General features: G+C 41.5%; 2 protein-coding genes across 2 annotated transcripts in view; both read left to right on the top strand.

The window, feature by feature from the left end:
- Nucleotides 1–1,179: 1,179 nt before the first annotated feature.
- The window catches only part of LOC131903374 (signal-regulatory protein beta-1-like), a 91,211-nt gene continuing 69,254 nt past the window's right edge, over nucleotides 1,180–23,136 (top strand). Inside the window, exon 1 of the mRNA XM_059253913.1 lies at nucleotides 1,180–1,655. Within this exon, the coding sequence (XP_059109896.1) occupies nucleotides 1,289–1,655 (367 nt within the window). The 5' untranslated portion in view covers nucleotides 1,180–1,288. The remainder of the gene's footprint in view (nucleotides 1,656–23,136) is intronic.
- LOC131903375 (tyrosine-protein phosphatase non-receptor type substrate 1-like) lies at nucleotides 1,182–21,195 on the top strand. Its single transcript, XM_059253914.1, has 5 exons — nucleotides 1,182–1,274; nucleotides 1,699–1,846; nucleotides 7,431–7,748; nucleotides 13,284–13,398; nucleotides 20,941–21,195. Exons 2-4 carry the CDS (start codon nucleotides 1,705–1,707, stop codon nucleotides 13,394–13,396), a joined length of 573 nt encoding a protein of 190 aa, XP_059109897.1. The 5' UTR covers nucleotides 1,182–1,274; nucleotides 1,699–1,704; the 3' UTR covers nucleotides 13,397–13,398; nucleotides 20,941–21,195.

The raw sequence follows: 23,136 nt of genomic DNA, 5'->3' as shown, positions 1-23,136 counted from the left end.
TTTTTTAAGATTTATTTATTTATGTATATGTATGCTTTATCTGCATGCATGCCCACACTCCAGAATAGGGCGCCAGATCTCATTATAGATGGATGTGAGCCACCCTGTGTGGTTGGCTAGGAATTGAACTCAGGACCTCTGAAAGAGCAGCCTGTGCTCTTAACCACTGAGCCATCTCTCCAGGCCCCTCTTTTTATATCTCAAATGAATGTTGTATAGTCTTGGTCCAGTAGTGTAGTACAGTGCAGTCCTCCCAGATCAAGAAGCGTCAGAAGTGTCAGAGTTATGGGACTTAGAGTTACTGAGCAAATAAGGTGCTATGATGGGAAGACAGGTGACAAGGGAGAGCACAGCCAGGTGACCACACCATGTGCAAGGAAACAAACCGGGCCTCCTGGAGGGTGAGGTGCTATGACCCCATGATAGTTGCCTTGTCACACCAAATTAGAACTTCTGACATCCAAAGCATGAAATAAAATGTTTCTTTTGTGTCAAACCATTAACTTCATATGAATCTGTTACATCATCATTAAAGTTAATATAATGCTGGGGTTGGAGAGATTGTTCAGGGAGTAAGACCACTTGCTACTCTTCCACAGGACCCATGTTCAATTTTGAGCCCTCACATGGTGACTTATAACTATATAAAACTTCAGTTCCAAGGGCTGTGACACCCTCTTCTAGCTTCCTTGACCACCAGGTATACGTTTGGTGCACAGACATTCAAGGAAGCAAAATACTCATACATATAAAATTAATTAACTAATTAATGATTATAATACATATTTTAAGAATTTATAACTTAAAGTGAGGTTTTATTTCTCTAATTAAGGTGTATGTTATTGCATATTGGGATCTATCTATGGCATTATCAATCCACCTGATAAAGCAACCCCATAAAGACCTGGAGGCCTGACCTAGAATCTTGTAATCAAATGTACATCTCACTAACTATACCTAGCACTTAGGTTTACATCTCTCTGGTCTAGAAGAGTCATGTAGTCACATCCCATACTATTATAAAATAAGTGCTCATGCCATGTGCACAGAAAATGAAAACCAGATACTGGATGAAGAATGAGAATTCTAAACAGAATTGGGGCTTCAGTCAAAATACTGCCGAGTTCTCAGAGTCTTTGTGACTCAGTTTCCTTGTCTGTTACATTCTTTTGTTAAGAGGCCCCAGATAGGGGACCTGTGATCACATCATGCTGAGCTCTAATAAGTAGCAGTATATGATTACAAACTAGTGGAGCCTCTGGGTTCCCATCAGGATAAGTACTGACTGATGTTTCCTGCAGGAGGAGATATCAGGGAGAACCTGAAGGTGATTCAGTCTGAGAAGTCGGTTTCTGTCTCTGCTGGAGCATCAGCCACTCTGAACTGCACTGTGACCTCCCTGCTCCCTGTGGGGCCCATTCAGTGGTTCAGGGGTACAGGGCAGAGTCGGCACCTAATATATAGTTTCACAGGAGAACGGTTCCCCAGAGTCACAAAAATTGCAGATACTTCAAAGAGAAACAATCTGGACTTTTCCATCCGCATCAGTAATGTTACACCTGCTGACTCTGGTACCTACTACTGTGTGAAGATCAACAGAGCAGACACTGACAAGGAGCTTCGGTCTGGGGGAGGCACAGTGCTGTATGTGCTTGGTAAGTACTGCTTTGTCCTCCTCATCCCTGATATCTCCAACAGGTCAAAATGTGCCCAAGATTCTGTGAGCAGCAAGAAAGAAGCAAGTGTGGAAGTGACCCTCATGTTCATAGGGTGACTTTACCCCAACTGTGGACAAGGAAGCAGAGGAGAGGAGAGAACATGCTATTTGCTAGAATTCCCCCTTCTGGTAAATGGGGTTAAATCCATGCCCTGGTCTGCCTGCCTAGCAGTCCTTACCTTTCTCAATCTGTCCCAGCCTAGTGGTTCCATAAAATTCCTGAGAGCTGACTGCCTTGTTCAGTGACAGAGTCAGACCTGGCCTACTGCCTCCAGAGTATATTTCCTTTATTGATTAAGTCTTCTCTTTCTGCCCAAACAACCTGGGCCTACTGTATGCCAAGTTCCACTCTAGATGTCAAATGAGATGTCAAGAAGCAAGCAAGGAGGAGCTTTTAACCCAAGATGTGTGTCTCCTCCTCCCAAGAGGAAAAGCACATCAAGGCAGAGAGTGGCAAGGCCAGAACACAGTGTGCTTTTCTCATTTTCTTTTCATCCACAGCACACTGAGATCCTTTGGTGTTCGCCCACATTCACTGTGGAATCTGTCACCATTGGTTTGGACCTTTGTCTTGGGTCTGCCTGGAAACCTTCTATATCCTACTTCACAGGCACTGAAGGTTCTGGGCAATGTAGACTTGTGTTCTGGAGGGTGTCTCCATGTAGATCACCAGTGTAGGCATCAGGACATTCACTTTGAACTTCCTGACAGAGGCGAGAAATCTTATTTCTTAGTCTTGATTCTGGCAATTTTACATCATGAAGGACAGCCAGACTATCCTGTCCAGCCATGTTTGATATGTGAGCCCTGTGTTCCAGTACCCTGTCCATAATCACATAGCTAGTTAGTGCTGGGACCTGGCCTTGAATCCACATCTGACTCCGGGCCAGCTTCTTGCTGTCCAAGCAATGAACATCATCTCCACACAGGAGCCTGGTGCATAAGAGATGCTTGTAGCTAGAGTTTTTCTCCCCGGGTCCCGCCAAGCTGGGGCAGTCCCATAGCCCACTTATAAAATAAATATACAGATGCTTATATTATTTAAACTGCTCAGCCATTAGCTCAGGCCTACCATTGTCTAGCTCTTACTCTTATACTCAGCTCATTTCTGTTAATCTATATGTTGCTACGTGTTCCGTAGTTTTACCTGCTGCCTTTACATGATGTTCCCCGGACGGCAGGCTGGCGTCCCCTCCTCTCCGCCTTCCTGTTCTCTCAATTCTCCTCTCTGCTAGTCCCGCCTATACTTCCTGCCTGGCTACTGGCCAATCAGTGTTTTATTTATCAATCAATCATCCACAGCAGATGCTGAGTCAGAATTTCTCAGACTCAGGCAGCATTTCCATTTATCATCAACTCCCCAAGATTTTCGGATGTTCCTCACAATCAGATGCTAATAGTAGTAATGGGAAATCTATCCCAATGTCAGCCATACCCTCACTCCATATTAGAACTGAGAACTGTTCCCCTGTGTAAACAAAGCACCATAGTGCCACAGCTAGAGATACATTAACTCAGATATCAGATCCTGAATGTTTCATTTGTTTCAATTTGTGCCACTAAAGCAGTGCCACAGTGGGTGAACTTGTGTAGCCACATTCCTGGCAATAAGCACATGCCCTCTGGAGGAGACCTGCTGCATTTGAGGGTAAATTATTTTTAAAGATATTGCTGTTTTCCTACCTGGGTATGGAATAGCAAGTCTTCTCACAGTCCCTCAACAGAGAGAGACAAGAGGAGTGGCTTCACCCTGACAGTCTAGACGTCATAAGTAAAGACACTGATGTTCTGTAATGCAATGCCCAGACAGCTCCAACCAGCAAGTGTCTCAGTCAAGATGCAATCAATAGACCTCCAGTGAAACGACATTAACCTGGCATGTCATTGTCCCTAGGATTCCCTTGATGAGAAAGTAGACGGAAAGAGGGCAGTTAAATAGCAGTGTGCTATGTGCCACACATCTGTTATGTCATTTTTACCTAACCATGTGCTGTAGGGGAGAGGTCACTTCTTCCCTGTAGAGAAGAAAACCCTGAGGATCATAGAGATCATATGACTGGTGAGCAGGTGAGAAAGAATCAAATTTGACTACAGCACTCTGCCTCATAGACTAACATAGCATACATGGTATTCCTCCTACATTGCTTATTCTCTCTGAGCAGCAGACATAAAATAAAGCTGCCCCCTGTGTCCAGTCTTGATAATGTGGTCTGTTCATGGAATAAGGAAAAAGGCAGGTTTTGCAGGAGCCCTGGAAAAAGAGACTCCTTTCTGGAATTACCTGGAACAGCGATTTGGCCTAGAATTCCTCTAGTTAGATTCTTAGAGAAAAGGCAGAGTCAGTGGCAGGGTCACAGAAGTGGGAACAGTTGCTTTGTTGTGGTAAATGAAAGTGAGGGCACAGGAAATGGCCTTTGAGACACAGAGGGAAGTGGAGAACAGAGTCTCTGTTTCAGCCTCAGTGTCCATATCTATGGTGATGACCACAGATCCTTTAGAGGGAAAGGCTACTCCCTCTGTATAGCACCTGGCAAAGCAGCACCCCCCAAACCAAGTGGCATCATGGTTGTACAACCTTGGATAACTTACTGAATTTGAAGGACATTTTCCCTTTCTGTAGAATGTATACAACTGTGCCCACTTTCCTGGGTGATATGATTATCCACAAAGTTGCTGAGAGACTGGCATCAAGAAGCCATGGGAGAGAAAACCTTGCTCTCTGTGTAGTCCTCAGTTTCCCTTTCTGTGAAGATGACAGCCAAGTTCCATGGTCAATGTTATGAATGAATCCCAGATGGCGATATCAGGGTCATTACAGGGCATCAGTAGTGTAGTGGTCTGCAGGACAGAGGACTGACAGTAAGCGCCTGAATATGCATCCCAATAAGCATCCCAGCACTGCTACTTTCAATATGTGCCCAGGACAACCGTCCACACAGGAGCCTCACATGACAGATTCTCCCTGCTAGCATAGTGTATAGACAGGCTATACTAAATGAATGAAGTCATGTAACATATTTAGAGAAACTGCTGACATGGAGGAAATATTTCATCTTGTGAGCTTTGTTACCCAGAAACCATGTGAACTTGGATTTTCACTTTCCCTCTCCAGACCTTAGTTATCTATTAAGTGGGGGTGGGGGGTGGCTCTCAACCAGGCTTCATTTTTCATTTTGGACTAACGTGGGACACTGAGAAAAATCCCAGATCCATGTTCCTTTATTGGTCTGATATGGGTTTTGGCATGTGAAATATCAAATGATTCCAAAATGTTCTAATACTCAGCTTGGGTTTAAAATCCCCAGATATACATTTTCTGAAGCAACAGGAGATATTTGTGATTTTTCCCTTGATAGAAACATTAGGTCACCAAGCTGAGGCATGAAAACCTCTTTTGCTTTAGAGTAGCAGGGTCCAGCTTCCTGCACACAAAGCCCAAGTAATGGGCCAGGGACATTTTTCAGGGAAGAGACCCCAGGATCCCTAAGATCCAACCAAGGCAGAATGCTGTTCAACTCCAGCCTCAGGTATACAACTTCCCTGTATTGCACAGGACTGCAGGAGAACAATTTCTGAGGCCAGACATTTCTATTACTCAGAATTCTACCTTAATGACACAGTATGTCACTGAGTTCTGTCTTTCCACTTTCTTATGGTCATCTGCTCTCTATAATTAGCCCTTTTGAAGGAAGTGCTTTGTGGTCCTGAATGCACAGTAAAAGCCACTGGCCAACTTAGTAAGAAGATCACTAAGAAATTTTTATATTAACATAACATAAATTTTTATAGTTGGGGGTCACCACCACAGGAGGAATTATATCAAAGGGTCTCAGCATTAGGAAGGTTGAGAACTACTGGAATAGAGGCTCTGCTCCTTCTATAGTGTCAGGGACAAGGATAGAATCTCTAGTTAGTGGAAAAATACAGACCCCCATAAGACAAGGAACTGGATTGTCTTACAGTCAGGTTGCCTAGCAACAGGACATTGAGTCAGAGCCCTTGACCCTTTCACCCTGTGGACATCCTATACAAACATCCTGTTAGCTTGCCCCACCTTATGCAGATGACAGCTTCTTGCTCCCCCCACCCTGCAGGAACTATATAAACTCTCCTGGAGAAAAATAAAGTGGCACCCTGATCAGAATCTAGACTTGGTGTATTTCTTGTATCTCCTGTCCCTACATTCTGTCCTTAGGGTGGTCGGGTACTCATTTAAGCCCTGCTGGCCGGGGCAATATATGTTTTTCAGAGTAGGGCAGGAACAATCTAGAGATATGCCATCTTGGGCCTTCATGGATTTTGCTGCAGCTAACAGAAGTGGCAAAGAATAAATATATGATCTCACATATAGTAACAACTGCAGTGATACATAGAATTTGTAAGTACACACTTAGGCATGGGATTCTACCTTCATTTTCATCTTTCTATGGTGATGTTTTTATTCAGTTTTCATGAAAGGGGACATTGATGCTTATTAGCTAAAGAATAGGATTCAAATTAATCACCTCTTGAGGTTGAGCTTTGTCCTTTGGTCTGTGTTACTTGTCCACCCAAATGGACTCTGATATTAATCTCACCAAAGGTTTGGTCACAGGAAACTGGGAAATGTCAAGATGGACAGAATAATAAATAATGATAAATAATAAATAATAATAAATAAATAAATGATAAATAATAATAATAAATGATAAATAATGACTGGGTATAGCCCCTCAAACCTGTAGGGACAACAGGTGTCAGGTGTGCTTGTGTTTAGATAGCTTGACTTCAAATAACACTTGTTTACACTCATGGTTTGATGTATATTTGAGAAGGAGTCACGTATATACAAATACACATGTGTATGGTATTTCCAAATGCAGCCTGTTACACATGATAACCTCAACATAAAACATCTACACAGCACACTGCCTTCCTCCTGCTAGTCCACCCATATGTGTGCTTTTAACCAGGGAGTATACTCTGTGCTCAACAGGCTCGTATCTGTTCTCTTGTGATTAACAGTTAGGAAATGAACCACCTTTAGCTTCTTCTGCAGAGGGTAAGCACTGTTTTCAATCTCAAATTAAGTCCAACTGAAGCCCATTTAGAGATGCAGACTACTGAGCTCTCAATGTTAAATATAGACTCAGCACAGACGAGACCTACTAGCATGTAGTTCAGGAAAGAAAGCAAACAACTGGGGAAGCAGGAAGGACTCCAGCTTTGTAGTACCTCTGTGCTGTCATTTATTTCCTGGGTTACTGTAGATGTAAATCTACAAATATTTCCCCTAGATTTGCTAGGTTTCCAATGGAAACCAGCAGGAGCAGATGATAGAAAGTTTAAAATACACTGGTAATTGCCTTCCTTTGACCAGGCCGAGAATTCTACCTGGCCTTGCCTTTCCTCATTTACTGTTGGGGATCTTTGCCAAACTCTAGAGATAAAAGAATAAGGGACACCCAAAAAGGACCAGAACAAACCCTGCCAAAAAAATTTTTCAATAACCAAAAAAAAATGAGGAGGATAAACAGTTAAGGTACGTCGTGTCTAGGACACAGCTGTCATCTTGAAGTAGAGCAGATCCTCAGTATGGCTGAAGCTCTGGCATTGATCCCAACCACCACAGTAAACAATAACAATGGGAATAATATTTATGAAGGTTCCTCACAATGTTATGTCAACAGTGGTGGCATCACAATCACATCCTTGTCTACATGCTTCTTTATAGCTAAACCATCTCCTCCTGTGGTCTCGGGCCCTGCAGGCAGAGTTAGTCCTGGGCAGACAGTGAGCTTCACATGCAAGTCCCATGGCTTCTTTCCTTGGACCATCACACTTAAGTGGTTCAAAGATGGAAATGAGCTCCCTCACTTCCGAACGACTGTGGACCCCAAAGGAGAAAGCGTCTCCTACAATCTCTCCAGCACAGCCCAGGTGGTGCTGAGCCCTCAGGATGTCCACTCTCAAGTCATCTGTGAGGTGGCCCATGTCACCTTGCAAGGAGGCCCTCTCCGTGGGACTGCCAACTTGTCTGACACCATCCGAGGTAAATGACGCTGAATCCCAGTTCAAGCTCATATCTGTTCAGAGTGGTTTGGTCCACAGTTCCCAGCAAAAATTCATGCATACCATATGAGGATGGGAATCATAGACTATGGTCAGCACAGAAAGGAAACTGTATTTATTTTAACAGAAGAAATTACAGCTGTACTGATTATGATCCACAGCCCTCATTCCTGGTATTTTTATGTATTTTACTATTGTTATTATTTTCCCAGTGTCCTTGGGAGTTGTGCTTATTGACTTCCCTTATTACGACACTCACCCTGTGCACCTATGTGTCAGGAGCTATGTTTAGAGGTTCTACTCTGGCACAAATACTCATCCTGTCCCAGGATGAACTTGCAAGGGGGCTGGTTCCTCCATACTTCAGCCTCTCCTCTGGGGTCTGTCTGTGCTTGGCTCTGAAGTCTCAGCTTCTGCTTCTGCTGTTTCAGTTTCACCCACTATGGAGATCAGCCAGCAACCACCAATGGTATGGAATCTGATAGGTGTCACCTGCCAGGTGAATAAGTTCTACCCTTCGAGCCTTCGCTTGACCTGGTTAGAGAATGGAAAAGTATCCCGGATAGAAGAGCCTTCTATGTTCACAGTAAACAAGGATGGAAGCTACAGCTGGACCAGCTGGCGCTTGGTGAATGTATCTGCCTATGAGGAGGACATGTTACTCACCTGCCAAGTTGAGCATGATAGACAGCCAGCTGTCCTAAAAACCCACACTGTGGTGATCAGTGCACAGCAGAGGGAACAAGGTATTGGCACCATGTCTGGTGAATCTCCACCCCACCTTCTTGGCTGTTGGCAAATTTTTCCTCTTTTTTTGCATGTCAAAGGTAGCATTTTGCTTATTGTATGATAATCCTAATATCTACAACTGAATAGAATGTTAAAGTTAGCTTTCATTGCCAACTTCTCCAGGGTCTCATGCATCTCTCCATTGATGTGCTGACATTCACAGATATTAAATAATGGAGACAGGAAGGCATCATTTTACCCTAGAATCCTGTCTCTTGCCTTTTTTTAACCTAAAATTTGTTATATCTTCATTTCCATATTCTTCCTTTTCAATATCTTCCCTGTCTCCTTTCCATTTTACACTTTTCCATGAATATCTGGGTCCTCACTCGTGTCCTATGCTACCTCCTGAGTGTAATCTCAATGTGCCTCCTGATGACCTGTAGACTTAGTGTGGATCAGGAACCAACTGACTGTGAGTCGTCATAACAGGAGCCTCATTTCATCCTGTTTTGTTGTAATGGACAAATGTCTTATCTAGACCCTGACTCCACACTTAGTACATGCAGCTTTCAATTTGTCTGTCATCTCTTGCCTTCATTGGTCATCTAATGAGTCATCAGTTTTATAGACAAGGACTCTAGGGATGGGGAAGCAATAGGGATGTTGAGTTCTTGCTCTGAGACCATGTGACCTAGTCTAATATACTAAAGGGAAATCCAACATCCTTGGGTACAAGGTCATCAACAGTATCCAAGGCAAATTTTACTAGTAAAGTTTTTCCCCTTATCTTGTTTGGGGACTATACTAGGACTTACAGTGTGATAGAGACCACTCTATATGAATTTGTTTTATTTTTTCTTTCATGAAACACCAGCTGTGACACTCAACGCCCAAGACTTTTTAAAAACTCTGGTTTCTTGTCATACATCCTTTGTTGTGAGCCTCATCTGTTGGATAAATAATGGGTTGCCCAATTACCCATTACATCAACATTAAAAGAGTCAAAGTTAGCAAGTATCAGCTCTCTTAGAATATGAACTATGGAGATGCTGCATAGTCATACACTCTGATGGATTTGTCCTGTGTGCTCATACACTTGCAGATACAGTCCTCAGGTGCTCAGATAAAAAGGGATATTTTCATTCAAATCTAATACCATCATCACATTCAATGAAATTAATTGATAGACAGTATTTCAAATAGACTGTATTTTCAAAATTACCTTATAGACTTTTGTGTACCACAAAATTAGGTTCTTCAAAAAGTATCATGCTCCTCAATTTGCCCAATAACAAATAATTTAGAACTAGAACTTTAAAATTTGTTCATTTTAGCTGAATTTTCAAACTTCTGCTGTATAATTTCTTAGATAATCATAGTGTCCTTTTTAAGTCTAAGTGTATATGTGTGTATAGTGATGCTCCTCTATAAGTACTGATATGGAAAACTTGTCATATCTCTTTCATTTCATCAGTCTTTTTGGAAGTTTCTAATATTTTCCTTTTCCAAAACAAAATTTTTTTTTAGTGGTCATATCCATAATTTCAGTCTCTATTTCATTGATTTTCTACTCTTCTCTCTTCAATATCTTAAAAGAATTTGTGGAAATATCTCATGGGTCACCAAATAACATAAAGGAAATTGGGGTCTTGCTTGGGATTCTTAGTGCCATTTATTTAAGAATGGACTTTCAGGACTGGAAGCCCAATTTGAATTTTACTAGAGAATTTTACATCTTAATGTGAAAAATCTCTTCGGTAGGCAAGGTCTAAGTCTCATCAGATTCCCAGAGGTTGATAATGTAGAAAAGAATGGGAAAACAAAAACAGAAACAAACAAACAAAAACTCCCATGCTGTTCTAGCCAGCACAGAGTCCAGACACATGGTGTACAACAGGTGGGGAGGGAGCTGTAGAAAATAGTAGTGCAGCCCATACATGGTACCAGGTAAATCAAGCTTGGGTTCTGGCAAGCCCTGAAAGGAAGATAGGAAAAACAAACAAACAAACAAAAAAACAAACAAAAAAACCAAAAACCAAAAAAAAGTTGTCCCTTCTTAATTAAGCCCCAGAAAGGTGAACTTCACTGCAGTTCAATTAGGAAGAACTGTATTGGGGGAAGGAATGCTGGGAAGAAAAAGGGCAGCATTGAAGGAACAATTATTCCAACCCTTTATCATGTCTTAGTTTAACTTGCCTTCCTACGGCCCAAATTGAGATTCTATTCTCTTGATGGGAAGTTTACTTAGGCTTTTGTTGCTACTCTAAGGATAGTATTTCCTTCATTCTCTTTGCTCCTGGTTTAGTTTGGTCTTGTTGGTTTCCTCGAGGTGGGAGATAATTCACTTCAATGCTTGATGCAAAAGAATTACCTTTCTATGGATAACTATTGTCTGCCAGTTTAGTGTAAAAAATTACATCTCTACAACAAGCCCTGGGAACAATGACCATTAGTGCTGGGATCTTCAATGCCGGACAGTTCAGTAATCAAATTACAAATTCTCCTGTTTGAGTACATTTCCCAGACTGCTCTTCCATATCAGAATCACAAGGAGGTACTCTATGGTTAAAGTGGGAAGGCCTATCTTTCCAGAACACTGTGATATTAACACAGATGTGAAAGGGCCTGTGTAACACAGGGAGCCATGGGATCATAGTGCAAGGACAACAAAAGACACAGCAACCCCTCAGAGAGCTGGAGCATGGGATGGCCAGTGAGAATTCTTTCAGGCTGAACAGGAGGGAAGAGACAATAGAATTTATATTTGTATTCTGCTGCATCAAGTTGGATGTTTACTTCTTCCTAAGGCACTATCAAGACTAATTTGATTCTTGTTTGCTTTGTCATTGTTGTTTGTTTGTTTGTGTTTTCAGGCAATGTTATAGTTTCGTTTTAAACCCAGGCAAAGAAGTATATTATTCAGCTTGCTACACAAGCAAAGTCAATTCAGGGACTCTAACATCACACCCAAAGTCAAAAGCACCCACCACACACACACACACACACACACACACACACACACACACACACACACAAATGCAACCATACTATCTGTGGTACGATGTTCACCTTGCTTTGTTTACACTTCTTAAACACTGTATAAAGCCCTGTGTCTAATAAAATGGTGTCACCCACACTCAGAGTGGTGCTTACCATCTCAATTAACAGCCAAGACAATGCTCAACACACTCACCAACAGGTCAACCATATCTACACAATTCCTTGGCTGAAATGCTCTTCCTAGAATTCTAGGTTGCAGGTCATGAACATTTAAAACTATTATTGACAGAGTCTCAGAAAACCTGGGCTCTGATCCTCTTGTTTCTGCCTCCCTAGTGTTAGTATTACAGGCATTGGCTACAAAATTGATTCTTTGTTGTTGTTGTAGTTGTTGTTATTGATGTGTTGGCTATTGAACCTAGTAACCTAAGCTTACCTTACATCTGAGGCAAACACTACAACCAATACACAACCTAACCAGACTCTTTCTGTCCCTAAAACCAAATTTTAATCTTTGATTAATTTCAAAATTAAAAATACTACTTCCTGAACAACAGACAAATTTTAGAAGGCATCTACACTGGGGTGGGCATGGGCTATGTAATGGCTGAGGCACCAAACCCTGACATCTATTCTGATAAACTCATCTACAGAATTTTTGTCCCTCATCTGCATGCTTTCAGCAAGTGGCTTGATCAGGCTGTTTACCACTTCAACAGGCTCCCTTACCCCAAGAATCTGGATTTTTCCAGGATTCTTTTATCTAAACAAGGCACTCTGTAAACTCTTTCTCTCAATGTGTCATCTTCATGTGCATGTCTTGTTCACAGCTATTCCTGGGTAAGTGAGAGATGAACTTGTCTTGTCTAAGGACAGTGTCCCAGGGATCATCTAAATACCAGCAGTGAGGAGCTTCTCTGAATCCCACTAACCTTGTGACCATACCTACAGATTAGATTCCCCATTGAAGAAGAAATAATAATCCTAAAACTGAATAGTTCATTCTAGATCAAATATGGGTGGCCAAGGCCCAGGAACACAGATTTAGATCACATCTAAAGCCACTGTGTAATAACTTTTACACAATTTTTGCAGGAACTGAACAAAGAATGTCATAAGTCAAGACACTTTTGCAATACATTGGTGGAAACACAGAAGAAGTGGGTTACAACACATCACAGAACCCTAGTAGAGGCTTCAGATTCTATCTGATGACACATTTAGTATCTAGGTTGGTAGAAACTAGTGATCTGCTAAGTTAATATTAATACATTCTAAAGGAAAACATATTCTGCTTGTATATTCTGAATTATTTACTTAATGGTAACATAAGCTGTTATGTCAAGTACAGAGGAAGGTAATATATGGCTATTAAAAAGGTTGTATATAGTCCAAGATAATTTGGCTCTGGACCTATAACATGCCAAACTTTCTAATTCACTGAATTTTAAGAAGCTAATAATCATTACCGAAAGTTCAGTTTGAAGGTTCAGCTTCTTTGTGGGAACTTATGTTCATAAAAGCAGGTGCTATGTGGCACTGAGTACAAATTCTTACCCAGTCTCTCTAGAAGGAAACTTGGTGACTTGGGGCAGGGACAATGGGGAACTTGAAATCTTTTTACCATATCTTCTGCTTTGAGGTATTGAAGCTGGGATAGGGCACAGATGCAAACTCCTCAGAGCTTTAATGTACTTGGGAATCCACAAACGGCCCAGTTAAAGATCCCTGAGGATGAACTCCTTGTGTCCTCTCTAAATTTTTTCCTACCCTTGATTTCTAGAACTGAAGATATCAGATACTGCTGAAATCCTTGTAGCTCTGCTCCTTGGACCCAAACTGCTACTGGTAATTGGTGTCATTGCCATCTACATGCACAAGAAGCAGAAGGCCTGATTGTAAGTTTGGAGGGATGGAGGCTGTATTAGTTACTGTTCTGTCAATGTGACAACACATCCTAAGGAAATTAATTTATTAAAAAAAGGATTTATTTGGCCATACTGTTCCAGAGGCATGAGTTCATCAATCCTGAGAGGCATGAAGACAGATCAGGGAGCTAAGAGCTCACATCTTCAGTGGAGAGCATGAAACAGAGAATAAACTGGAAGTGTCACAAGACTTTTTAAGATCAAAGCTCACCTCCTGTGACACACTTTCTCTGGCAAGGCTGCACTACTTAAACCTCTCCAAAGAGTACCACCAACTGGGAACCATGCATTCAAATATACTAGAATGTAGAGAATATTTCTTATTCAAACCACCAGGGGGTTATCAGTCTTTGGACTAACAAAGAAAGGGCAGGGGCAGTGGGAGGGCCAAAGTATTTGTGAAACAGTTTTACCATCTGTTGTGATGACATATTGCTGAGGATCCTCAGGAATCTCTTAACACCCTTTGAGACATCCCCATTCCAAGCTCCCAGGAAGTGTGTGTATTCTGCAGGAAGCTTTCAGTCAAGGATCAACAAAGCCATCCAAAAAGGCCTAAAGGATTAAAAGACCAGGGCCCTAAGTAGGATGTGGGGTATTGTCCTCACTGTCCCTATTGGAGGTCACCACAGTAAGTGGAAGGCTAGGATTCATGGGAAACAGCTATCTATATTATGGACCAATTTTTAGAAGTACCAAAGACCTGTAATAAGGAATGTTCCTGCTTTGGTCTCTCTGTTATCACAAAGAATAGAAATAGACACTCAGAAAGACTGTGTGACTCAGTGATTAGGCTTAGATGACACTTTTATGACATGGGCATCTCATCCACTCTGGACAGTAGGAGAGCAGTACCAGGGACATTGTAGCACTAAGGTACATTGTGTACATTATTATTTTTTTAATTTTATTTTATTTTACAATACAGTTCAGTTCTATATATCAGCCATGGATTCCCTTGTTCTCCCCCCTCCCGCCCCCCTCACCTTCTCCCCAGCCCACCCCCTATTCCCACCTCCTCTAGGGCAAAGCCTCCCCCGAGGACTGAGATCAACCTGGTAGACTCAGTCCAGGCAGGTCCAGTCCCCTCCTCCCAGGCTAAGCCAAGCAACCCTGTATAAGCCCCAGGTTTCAAACGGCCAACTCATGCAATGAGCACAGGACCCAGTCCCACTGCCTGGATGCCTCCCAAACAGATCAAGCCAATCGACTATCTGATCCATTCAGAGAGCCTGATCCAGTTGGGGGCCACTCAGCCATTGGTTCATAGTTCATGTGTTTCCATTCGTTTGGCTATTTGTCCCTGTGCTTTATCCAACCTTGGTCTCAACAATTCTCACTCATACAAACCCTCCTCTTTCTCACCGATTGGACTCCTGGAGCTCCACCAGGGGCCTAGCCATGGATCTCTGCTTCCAGTTCCCTCAGTCGTTGGATGGGGTTTCTAGCATGACAGTTAGGGTGTTTGGCCATCCCATCACCAGAGTAGGTCAGTTCGGGCTGTCTCTCAACCATTGCCAGCAGTCTATTGTGGGGGTATCTTTGTGGATTTCTGTGGGCCTCTCTAGCACCTTGCCTCTTCCTATTCTCATGTGGTCTTCATTTACCATGGTCTCCTATTCCTTGTTCTCCCTCTCTGTTCTTGATCCAGCTGGGATCTCCCACTCCCTCAAGCTCTCTTTCCCTCGACCCTCGCCCTTCATTACCCCCACTCATGTCCAGGCTGTTCATGTAGATCTCATTCATTTCTCCATCATTGGGTGATCCCCATGTCTTTCTTGGGGTCCTGTTTTCCAGGTAGTCTCCCTGGTGATGTGAGTAGCAGTCCAGTCATCCTTGTTCCACATCTAGTATCCTCCTATGAGTGAGTACATACCATGTTTGTCTTTCTGAGTCTGGGTTACCTCACTCAGGATGATTTTTTCTACATCCATCCATTTGCCTGCAAACCTCATGATGTCATTGTTTTTCTCTGCTGAGTAGTATTCCATTGTGTATATGTACCACATTTTGTTTATCCATTCTTCAGTTGAAGGGCATCTAGGTTGTTTCCATGTTCTGGCTATTACAAACAATGCTGATATGAACATAGCTGAACAAGTCCTCTTGTGGTGTGGTTGAGCATTCCTTGGGTATATGCCCAAGAGTGGTATAGCTGGATCTTGGGGGAGATGGATTCCCAATTTTCTAAGAAAGCACCATATTGATTTCCAAAGTGGTTGTACAAGCTTGCATTCCCACCAGCAGTGGAGGAGAGTTCCCCTAGCTCCACATCCTCTCCAGCATAAGGTGTCTTCAGTGTTTTTGATCTTAGCCATTCTGACAGGCGTAAGGTGGTATCTCAGAGTTGTTTTGATTTGCATTTCCCTGATGATTAGGGATGTTGAGCAATTCCTTAAATGTCTTTCAGCCATTTGAGTTTCCTCTGTTGAAAATTCTCTGTTTAGTTCTATAGCCCATTTCTCAATTGGACTGTTGGGCATTTTGATGTCTAATTTCTTGAGTTCCTTATATATTCTGGATATCAGTCCTCTGTCAGATGTGGGGTTGGTGAAGAATTTTTTTCATTCTGTAGGCTGTTGCTTTGCCTTGTTGACCATATCCTTTGCTCTACAAAAGCTTCTCAGTTTCAAGAGGTCCCATTGATTGATTGTTTCTCTCAGTGTCTGTGCTACTGGTGTTCTATTTAGGAAGTGATCTCCTATGCCAATGCATTCAAGACTACTTCCTATTTTCTCTTCTAGCAGGTTCAGAGTAGCTGGATTTATGTTGAGGTCCTTGATCCACTTGGACTTAAGTTTTGTGCACGGTGATAGATATGGATCTATTTGCAGCCTTCTACATGTTGATATTCAGTTATGCCAGCACCATTTGTTGAAGATGCTTTCTCTTTTCCATTGTACACTTTTGGCTTCTTTGTCAAAAATTATATGTTCATAGGTGTGCGGATTAATGTCAGGGTCTTCAATTCGATTCCATTGGTCCACATGTCGGTTTTTATACCAGTACCAAGCTGCTTTTATTACTGTAGCTCTATAGTAAAGCTTGAAGTCAGGGATCATGATGCCTCCAGAGGTTGTTTTATTATACAGGATTCTTTTGGCTATCCTGGGTTTTTTGTTTTTCCATATGAAGTTGAGTATTATTCTTTCCAGGTCTGTGAAGAATTGTGTTGGTATTTTGATGGGGATTGCATTGAATCTGTAGATTGCTTTTGGTAAGATTGCCATTTTTACTATGTTAGTCCTGCCTATCCATGAGCATGGGAGATCTTTCCATTTTCTGACATCTTCTTCAATTTCTTTTTTCAGGGACTTAAAGTTCTTGTCATATAGGTCCTTCACTTGCTTGGTTAGTGTTACCCCAAGGTATTTTATGTCATTTATGGCTATTGTAAAGGGTGATGTATCTCTGATTTCCTTCTCAGCCTCTTTGTCAATTGTATAAAGGAGGGCTACTGATTTTTTTGAGTTGATCTTGTATCCTGCTATGTTGCTGAAGGTGTTTATAAGCTGTATCAGTTCCTTGGTGGAATCTTTGGGGTCACTCAAGTATACTATCATGTCATCTGCAAATAGGGAAAGCTTGACTTCTTTCTTTCCAATTTGTATCCCTTAATCTCCTTATGTTGTCTTATTGCTCTGGCTAGAACTTCAAGTACTATATTGAATAAGTATGGGAGAGCAGACAGCTTTGCCTCGTTCCTAATTTTAGTGGAATTGCTTTGAGTTTCTCTCCATTTAACTTGATGTTGGCTGTTGGCTTGCTATAAATTGCCTTTATTATGTTTAGGTATGTTCCCTGTATTTCTGATCATTCCAAGACCTTTATCATGAAGGGGTGTTGGATTTTGTCAAATGCCTTTTCTGCATCTAGTGAGATGATCATGTGGTTTTTTTTCTTTGAGTTTGTTTATATGGTGTATTACATTGACGGACTTTCGTATGTTGAACCACCCTTGCATCCCTGGGATAAAGCCTACTTGATCATGGTGGATAATTGTTTTGATGTGTTCTTGGAGTCTGTTTGCCAGTATTTTATTGAGTACTTTTGCATCAATGTTCATGAGGGAGATCGGTCTGTAGTTCTCTTTCTTTGTTGTATTTTTGTTTGGTTTAGGAATCAAGGTAATTGTAGCCTCATAGAAGTTTGGTAATGTTCCTTCTGTTTCTATTGTGTGGAACAATTTAGAGAGTATTGGTATTAACTCTTCTTTGAAGATCTGGTAGAATTCTGTGCTGAAACCATCTGATCCTGGACTTTTTTTGCTTGGGAGGCTGTTAATGACTGTTTCTATTTCGTTAGGGGTTATTGGACTATTTAAATAGTTTATCTGGTCTTGATTTAACTTAGGTATGTGGTACCTATCCAGAAAATTATCCATTTCTTTTAGGTTTTCCAGTTTTGTGGAGCAGAGGTTTTTGAAGTATGACCTGATGATTCTCTGGATTTCCTCAATGTCTGTTGTTATGTCCCCCTTTTCATTGCTGATTTTGTTGTTTTGGATGCTCTCTCTGTATCTTTTGGTTAGTTTGGATAAGGGCTTGTCTATCTTGTTGATTTTCTCAAAGAACCAACTCTTTGTTTCATTAATTTTTTGTATTGTTCTCTTTGTTTCTATTTTATTGATTTCAGTTCTCACTTTGATAATTTCCTGGCGTCTATTCTTTCTGGGAGACTTTGCTTCTTCTTGTTCTAGAGCTTTCAGGTGTGCTGTTAAGTCACTGGTGTGAGATTTCTCCAACTTCTTTATGTGGGCATTTAGAGCTATGAATTTCCCTCTTAGCATTGCTTTCATACTGTCCTATAAGTTTGGGTATGTGGTGTCTTCATTTTCGTTGATCTCTAGGAAGTTTTTAATTTCTTTCTTTATTTCTTCCTTAACCCATTGGTGATTCAGTTGAGCATTATTCAGTTTCCATGAGATTGTAGGTTTTCTGTAGTTTTTGTTGTTGTTGAAATCTAACTTTAAACCATGGTGGTCTGATAGAACACAGAAGGGTATTCCAATTCTTTTGTATCTGTTGAGATTTGCTTTGTGGCCAAGTATGTGGTCGATTTTAGAGAAGGTTTCATTGGGTGCTGAGAAGAAGGTATATTCTTTTTTGCTAGAATGGAATGTTCTGTAGATATTGATTAAGTCCATTTGAGTCATGACATCAGTTAAGTCCTTTATTTCTCTGTTAAGTTTCGATTTGGGAGATCTGTTCAGTGATGAAAGTGGAGTGTTGAAGTCTCCCACTATTAACGTGTGAGGTTTTATATGTGGTTTAAGCTTTAGTAATGTTTCTTTTACATATGTGGGTGCCCTTGTGTTTGGGGCATAAATGTTCAGAATTGAGACTTCATCTTGGTGGATCTTTCCTGTGATGAGTATGTAATGCCCTTCTTGATCTCTTTTGATTGATTTTAGTTTGAAGTCTATTTTGCTGGATATCAGGGTGGCTACACCTGCTTGTTTCTTAAGACCGTTTGATTGGAATGTCTTTTCCCAGCCTTTTATTCTTAGGTAGTGTCTATCTTTGAATTTGAGATGTGTTTCTTGTATGCAGCAGAAAGATGGGTCCTGCTTTCGTATCCATTCTGTAAGCCTATGTCTTTTTATAGGTGAATTAAGTCCATTGATATTAAGGGATATTAATGACCAGTGATTGTTCATTCCTGTATTTTTTGGTGGTAGTGTGTGTGTACTTCTCTTCTTTGGGGTTTACTGCTGTGGTTTTATCTATTGCCTGTGTTTTCAACGGTGTATCTGACTTCTTTACGTTAGAATTTTCCTTCTAGTGCTTTCTGTAGGGCTGGGTTTGTGGATAAGTATTGTTTAAATCTGGCTTTGTCTTGGAATGTCTTGTTCACTCCGTCTATGATGATTGAAAGTTTTGCTGGGTATATTAGTCTAGGCTGGCATCCATGGTCTCTTAGTGTCTGCATTACATCTGTTCAGGTCCTTCTGGCTTTCAGAGTCTCCATTGAGAAATCAGGTGTTATTCTTATGGGTTTGCCTTTATAAGTCACTTGGCCTTTTTCCTTAGCTGCTCTTAATATTCTTTCTTTATTCTGTACGTTTAATTGTTTAATTATTATGTGGTGAGGGGATTTTTTGGGGGGGTCTATTCTGTTTGGTGTTCTATAGGCTTCTTGTATCTTCATAGGCATTTCCTTCTTTAAGGTGGGAAAGTTTTCTTCTATGATCTTATTGAATATATTTTCTGTGCCTTTGAGTTCGTATTCTTCTCCTTCTTCTATCCCTATTATTCGTAGGTTTGATCTTTTCATGGTGTCCCAAATTTCTTGGATATTTTGGTTCATGACTTTGTTGGTTTTAGTGTTTTCTTTGACTGATGAATCTATTTCTTCTACCGTATCTTCAACACCAGAGATCCTTTCTTCCATCTCTTGCATTCTGTTGGTTATACTTACGTCTGAAGTTCCCGATCATTTACTCAGATTTTCTATTTCCAACATTCCATCTGTTTGTGTCTTCTTCATCTTTTCTATTTCCCTTTTCAGGTCTTAGACTGTTTCCTTCATTTATTTCATTGCTTTTTCATGATTTTCTTTCAGTGCATTATTGTTTTCTTCCAGGACTTTATTGTTTTCTTTTCTTTTTTTTTTTTCTTTTTTTCCTTTTTTTCCAAGACAGGGTTTCTCTGTGTAGCTTTGTGCCTTTCCTGGAACTCGCTTTGGAGACCAGGCTGGCCTCGAACTCACAGAGATCTGCCTGCCTCTGCCTCCTGAGTGCTGGGATTAAAGGCATGTGCCACCACCGTCCGGCTATTGTTTTCTTCTACTTTATTTGTCCTTTCCTCTAGTTTTTGTATAGCATTCTTCCCATTTTTTTTGTCTTTTCCTCTATACAAACCTCTAGCTTCTTCATGATGTCATTCATAAGGCTGTTTTCTTCTGCTTCTTCTAATTTTTGATGTTCAGGTCTAGATGTTGGAGGAGGGCTAGGTTCTGGTGATGCTGTATTGCTCTTCATTTTGTTGTATGTACTTCTGCCTTGACATCTGCCCATCTCCCTGTGGATTGTTCTTGGTCTTATCAGCGCACTTGGTTCAGACAGAGCTGACAGATTCAGGAAGTCTCTCTCTCTTGTCTAGATGGGAGCTCTCTTGTCCAAATGGGAACTCCAGGGCAGGATAGGAGGTCTTGTCCAGACAGGAAGTCCGGGGCATGATGGGAGCTCTCTTGTCCAGAAGGGAAGTCTAGGGGCAGGATGGGAGCTGGGAGCTAGTCTATAAGTCTCAGGAAGTGGCTGGGGTCTCGGGTGGATGGATGTGGGGGCAGGGCGTGGAGATTGCAGGGTCTGGCGGGGGTCTTGGAGAAGGGGAGCCTTCCCGGTAGGGCTAGAAGGGAACCTGCCCAGTGGCCAGAACCTGGGGCCAAGTTGGGCAGGTATTTCCCGGAGTGGCTGGTGCCCAGGGATGGGGTCTAGGCCGAGCCCGGACACTCACCTCTGGTCCAGAAAAGCCAATGTGTACGTTATTAATGAGAGGTGATTCTCCACAGCTCTTCTCTTCATCTTCTGCCACATTGGACCCTGGGTATCTGACATCACCTTTCTTGGAAAGGCTCAGACTACAAGAAGCTGGTGGGAAGCTGTGGAAGGCTGCTACAAATGCCTCCCTTATGAGGACAACTCCAACTCAGAATTCCTTGTCGTTCCTCTGCATAAACATTGATATCTCAGAGTTGTGATGCTTTGGTTATTGTATTCTATTCTTGGGGTTCTAATCTCATTAATAAAAGATTTTAATAATGTGACTCAAGTGAAATTTCAAAGATAATCTATTCAAGTTATGAGGGAAAATTCCAAGTTCAGGGACATATATAACTCAGCAACCTCACAGAGGAAAAGAACGGAGGAGTAAAGGGAAAATATAATCATGTTGTTTAAGAAGACAAGGAGGTCAGACGTATGGTGAACAAACTTCCACATGGAGAAAAGGGGGCATATCTAGAAAAAGTAAGAAACCTAAAGTATCAGAATGTGGTGAGCCACAGGAATATGAAATAGAAGTCCAGCTGTATATTATAAGGGTCAGTTGAGTGGGAAGACAATTAGCATGGAGTATTGGTAATATAACAGTTTAATATTCAGTTGTGCCTTGCTATGAATTCCTTGTGTTCATAATTCTTCTAAAATGTATATGTGTGTGTGAACCTCCATTTCAAAGTACCTGGATAGTCATGTAGACAGAACCTTCTGCCTCTGAGCTCCAGGCCCCCTCTTTAGCATTTGTTTTGGGTATCTGCCTTTTGCAAATATCCTCCCTGAGCTACTTCCTAAGATAGAGCCTACCCCCAACAAAACTTTAAAAGACAAACAAGGAACAGATAGCTACCAGACTATCTGCTAGATGCCTGAATCCCCCTCCCCTTCCCAAACTAGGATAAAATGTCCTTTTAGAGACAAGCTGTCTCACAGGCCAAGTGCCTGCCCTCTGGATGAACAAGCTTTGTTTCTTGTGTAAATCAAGGCCTCCTCTCTCTCTCTCACTGCCCCAGTGAACTTCTTAGATCAAAGGGGTTTTCATCTCAGCAGGCATTTCAAGCTGTGATGCAGATTGACTAGGTATCAGTACTCTTCCCCCACCCTGTCTGGAAACTGGTGGCAGAGGAAAAAAGTGATGGTTTTAACTTTTAGTGACCTACAGACTTTCTCTACCCCATCACCTGTAAGTTTCTAGTTGAACACATTTATGGTAGACTCATAATGCTTTCACCTAACCACAGTAAGGATGTATTTCTAGCACATAAATTCCTTTTCTGATTTATTCCAACTGCTAACTGACTCCACTCTTATCTCTCTCCTTTTGGGTTGCAAATAAAATTGCCAGAAAACCTCTGGTGGAAACCCTGCAATCTTGTGTTGTATACAAAACATGAGGTGTTGCTACTTGGGATAAGATATAGACCAGTCCTGAAAAAAAGAGGGTGAAATTGAGGGAATTAAAAGAATTGAGAGAGTTGAATGGGTGACTGAATAATGGTAGCAGATGAATAAATGAATTGGATGAAAGAGCTTCGTGCATCTGGATTCATTCCTGTGCCGATGGTAGCCTCTCTCCTGGGAAGGTATAATATTAAGGCTGGATCCTGAAATATTGTACAAAATCAGAAAAGGTATACTTAGATTCAGCCAGCATCCAAATTCCAAAAGAAAGTGACAGAAAGAAAGAAAAAGGAAAACTTGTTCCTGTCTGATGTGACCACAGTGAGGTAGACAGACCCAGTTGAACCTCAACATAGCATGTAGGGACTTCACAGGGTAGGGAGACTTCCGGGAAGGAAATGGGTAGTATATGAATTAATGGGAAATTTTGTTTTGTTTTGTTTTTTTGACACAGGATCTACTCTATAGCCTTGACAGCACTGTATAATGCTAGGTAGACAAGGCTGACCTTAAACTCATCAAGATCTACTTGCCTCTGCTTCTTCAGTCCTGGGATTGAATGTGTGCTGCACCATCATGCCTCTCTAGGAAAATTTATTCCACTATCCCTTTAGTGTGGTTTAAGAGGGTCCACTGTCCAGGTAGTTAGGTCTCCACCCAGGCCACAATATCTGTTCTCCTAACCATGAGTTTTCTTTAATGGGACCTAATAGATACTCTAACATCTTCCTAAAAAGGTAACCCTGAAACCATTTAGGAGTGAGATCAGGATCAAAGCCTCCAAATACTCTTGTTATCTCTGGCTTTGG

The sequence above is a fragment of the Peromyscus eremicus genome, chromosome 2 (genome assembly GCF_949786415.1).
Source record: "Peromyscus eremicus chromosome 2, PerEre_H2_v1, whole genome shotgun sequence".
Taxonomy (NCBI): domain Eukaryota; kingdom Metazoa; phylum Chordata; class Mammalia; order Rodentia; family Cricetidae; genus Peromyscus; species Peromyscus eremicus.
The sequence above is the reverse complement of the archived record's forward strand: the minus strand, read 5'-3'. Positions and strand labels throughout refer to the sequence as shown.

Excerpts from the sequence above, each read along its gene's own strand:
- LOC131903375 (XM_059253914.1), top strand. The coding sequence starts at position 1,705 with ATGTGCCCAAGATTCTGTGAGCAGCAAGAAAGAAGCAAGTGTGGAAGT. Across the intron at positions 1,847-7,430 it reads TGCTAGAATTCCCCCTTCTG|CTAAACCATCTCCTCCTGTG; the intron begins GTAAATGGGGTT and ends GCTTCTTTATAG. Across the intron at positions 7,749-13,283 it reads CTTGTCTGACACCATCCGAG|AACTGAAGATATCAGATACT; the intron begins GTAAATGACGCT and ends CTTGATTTCTAG.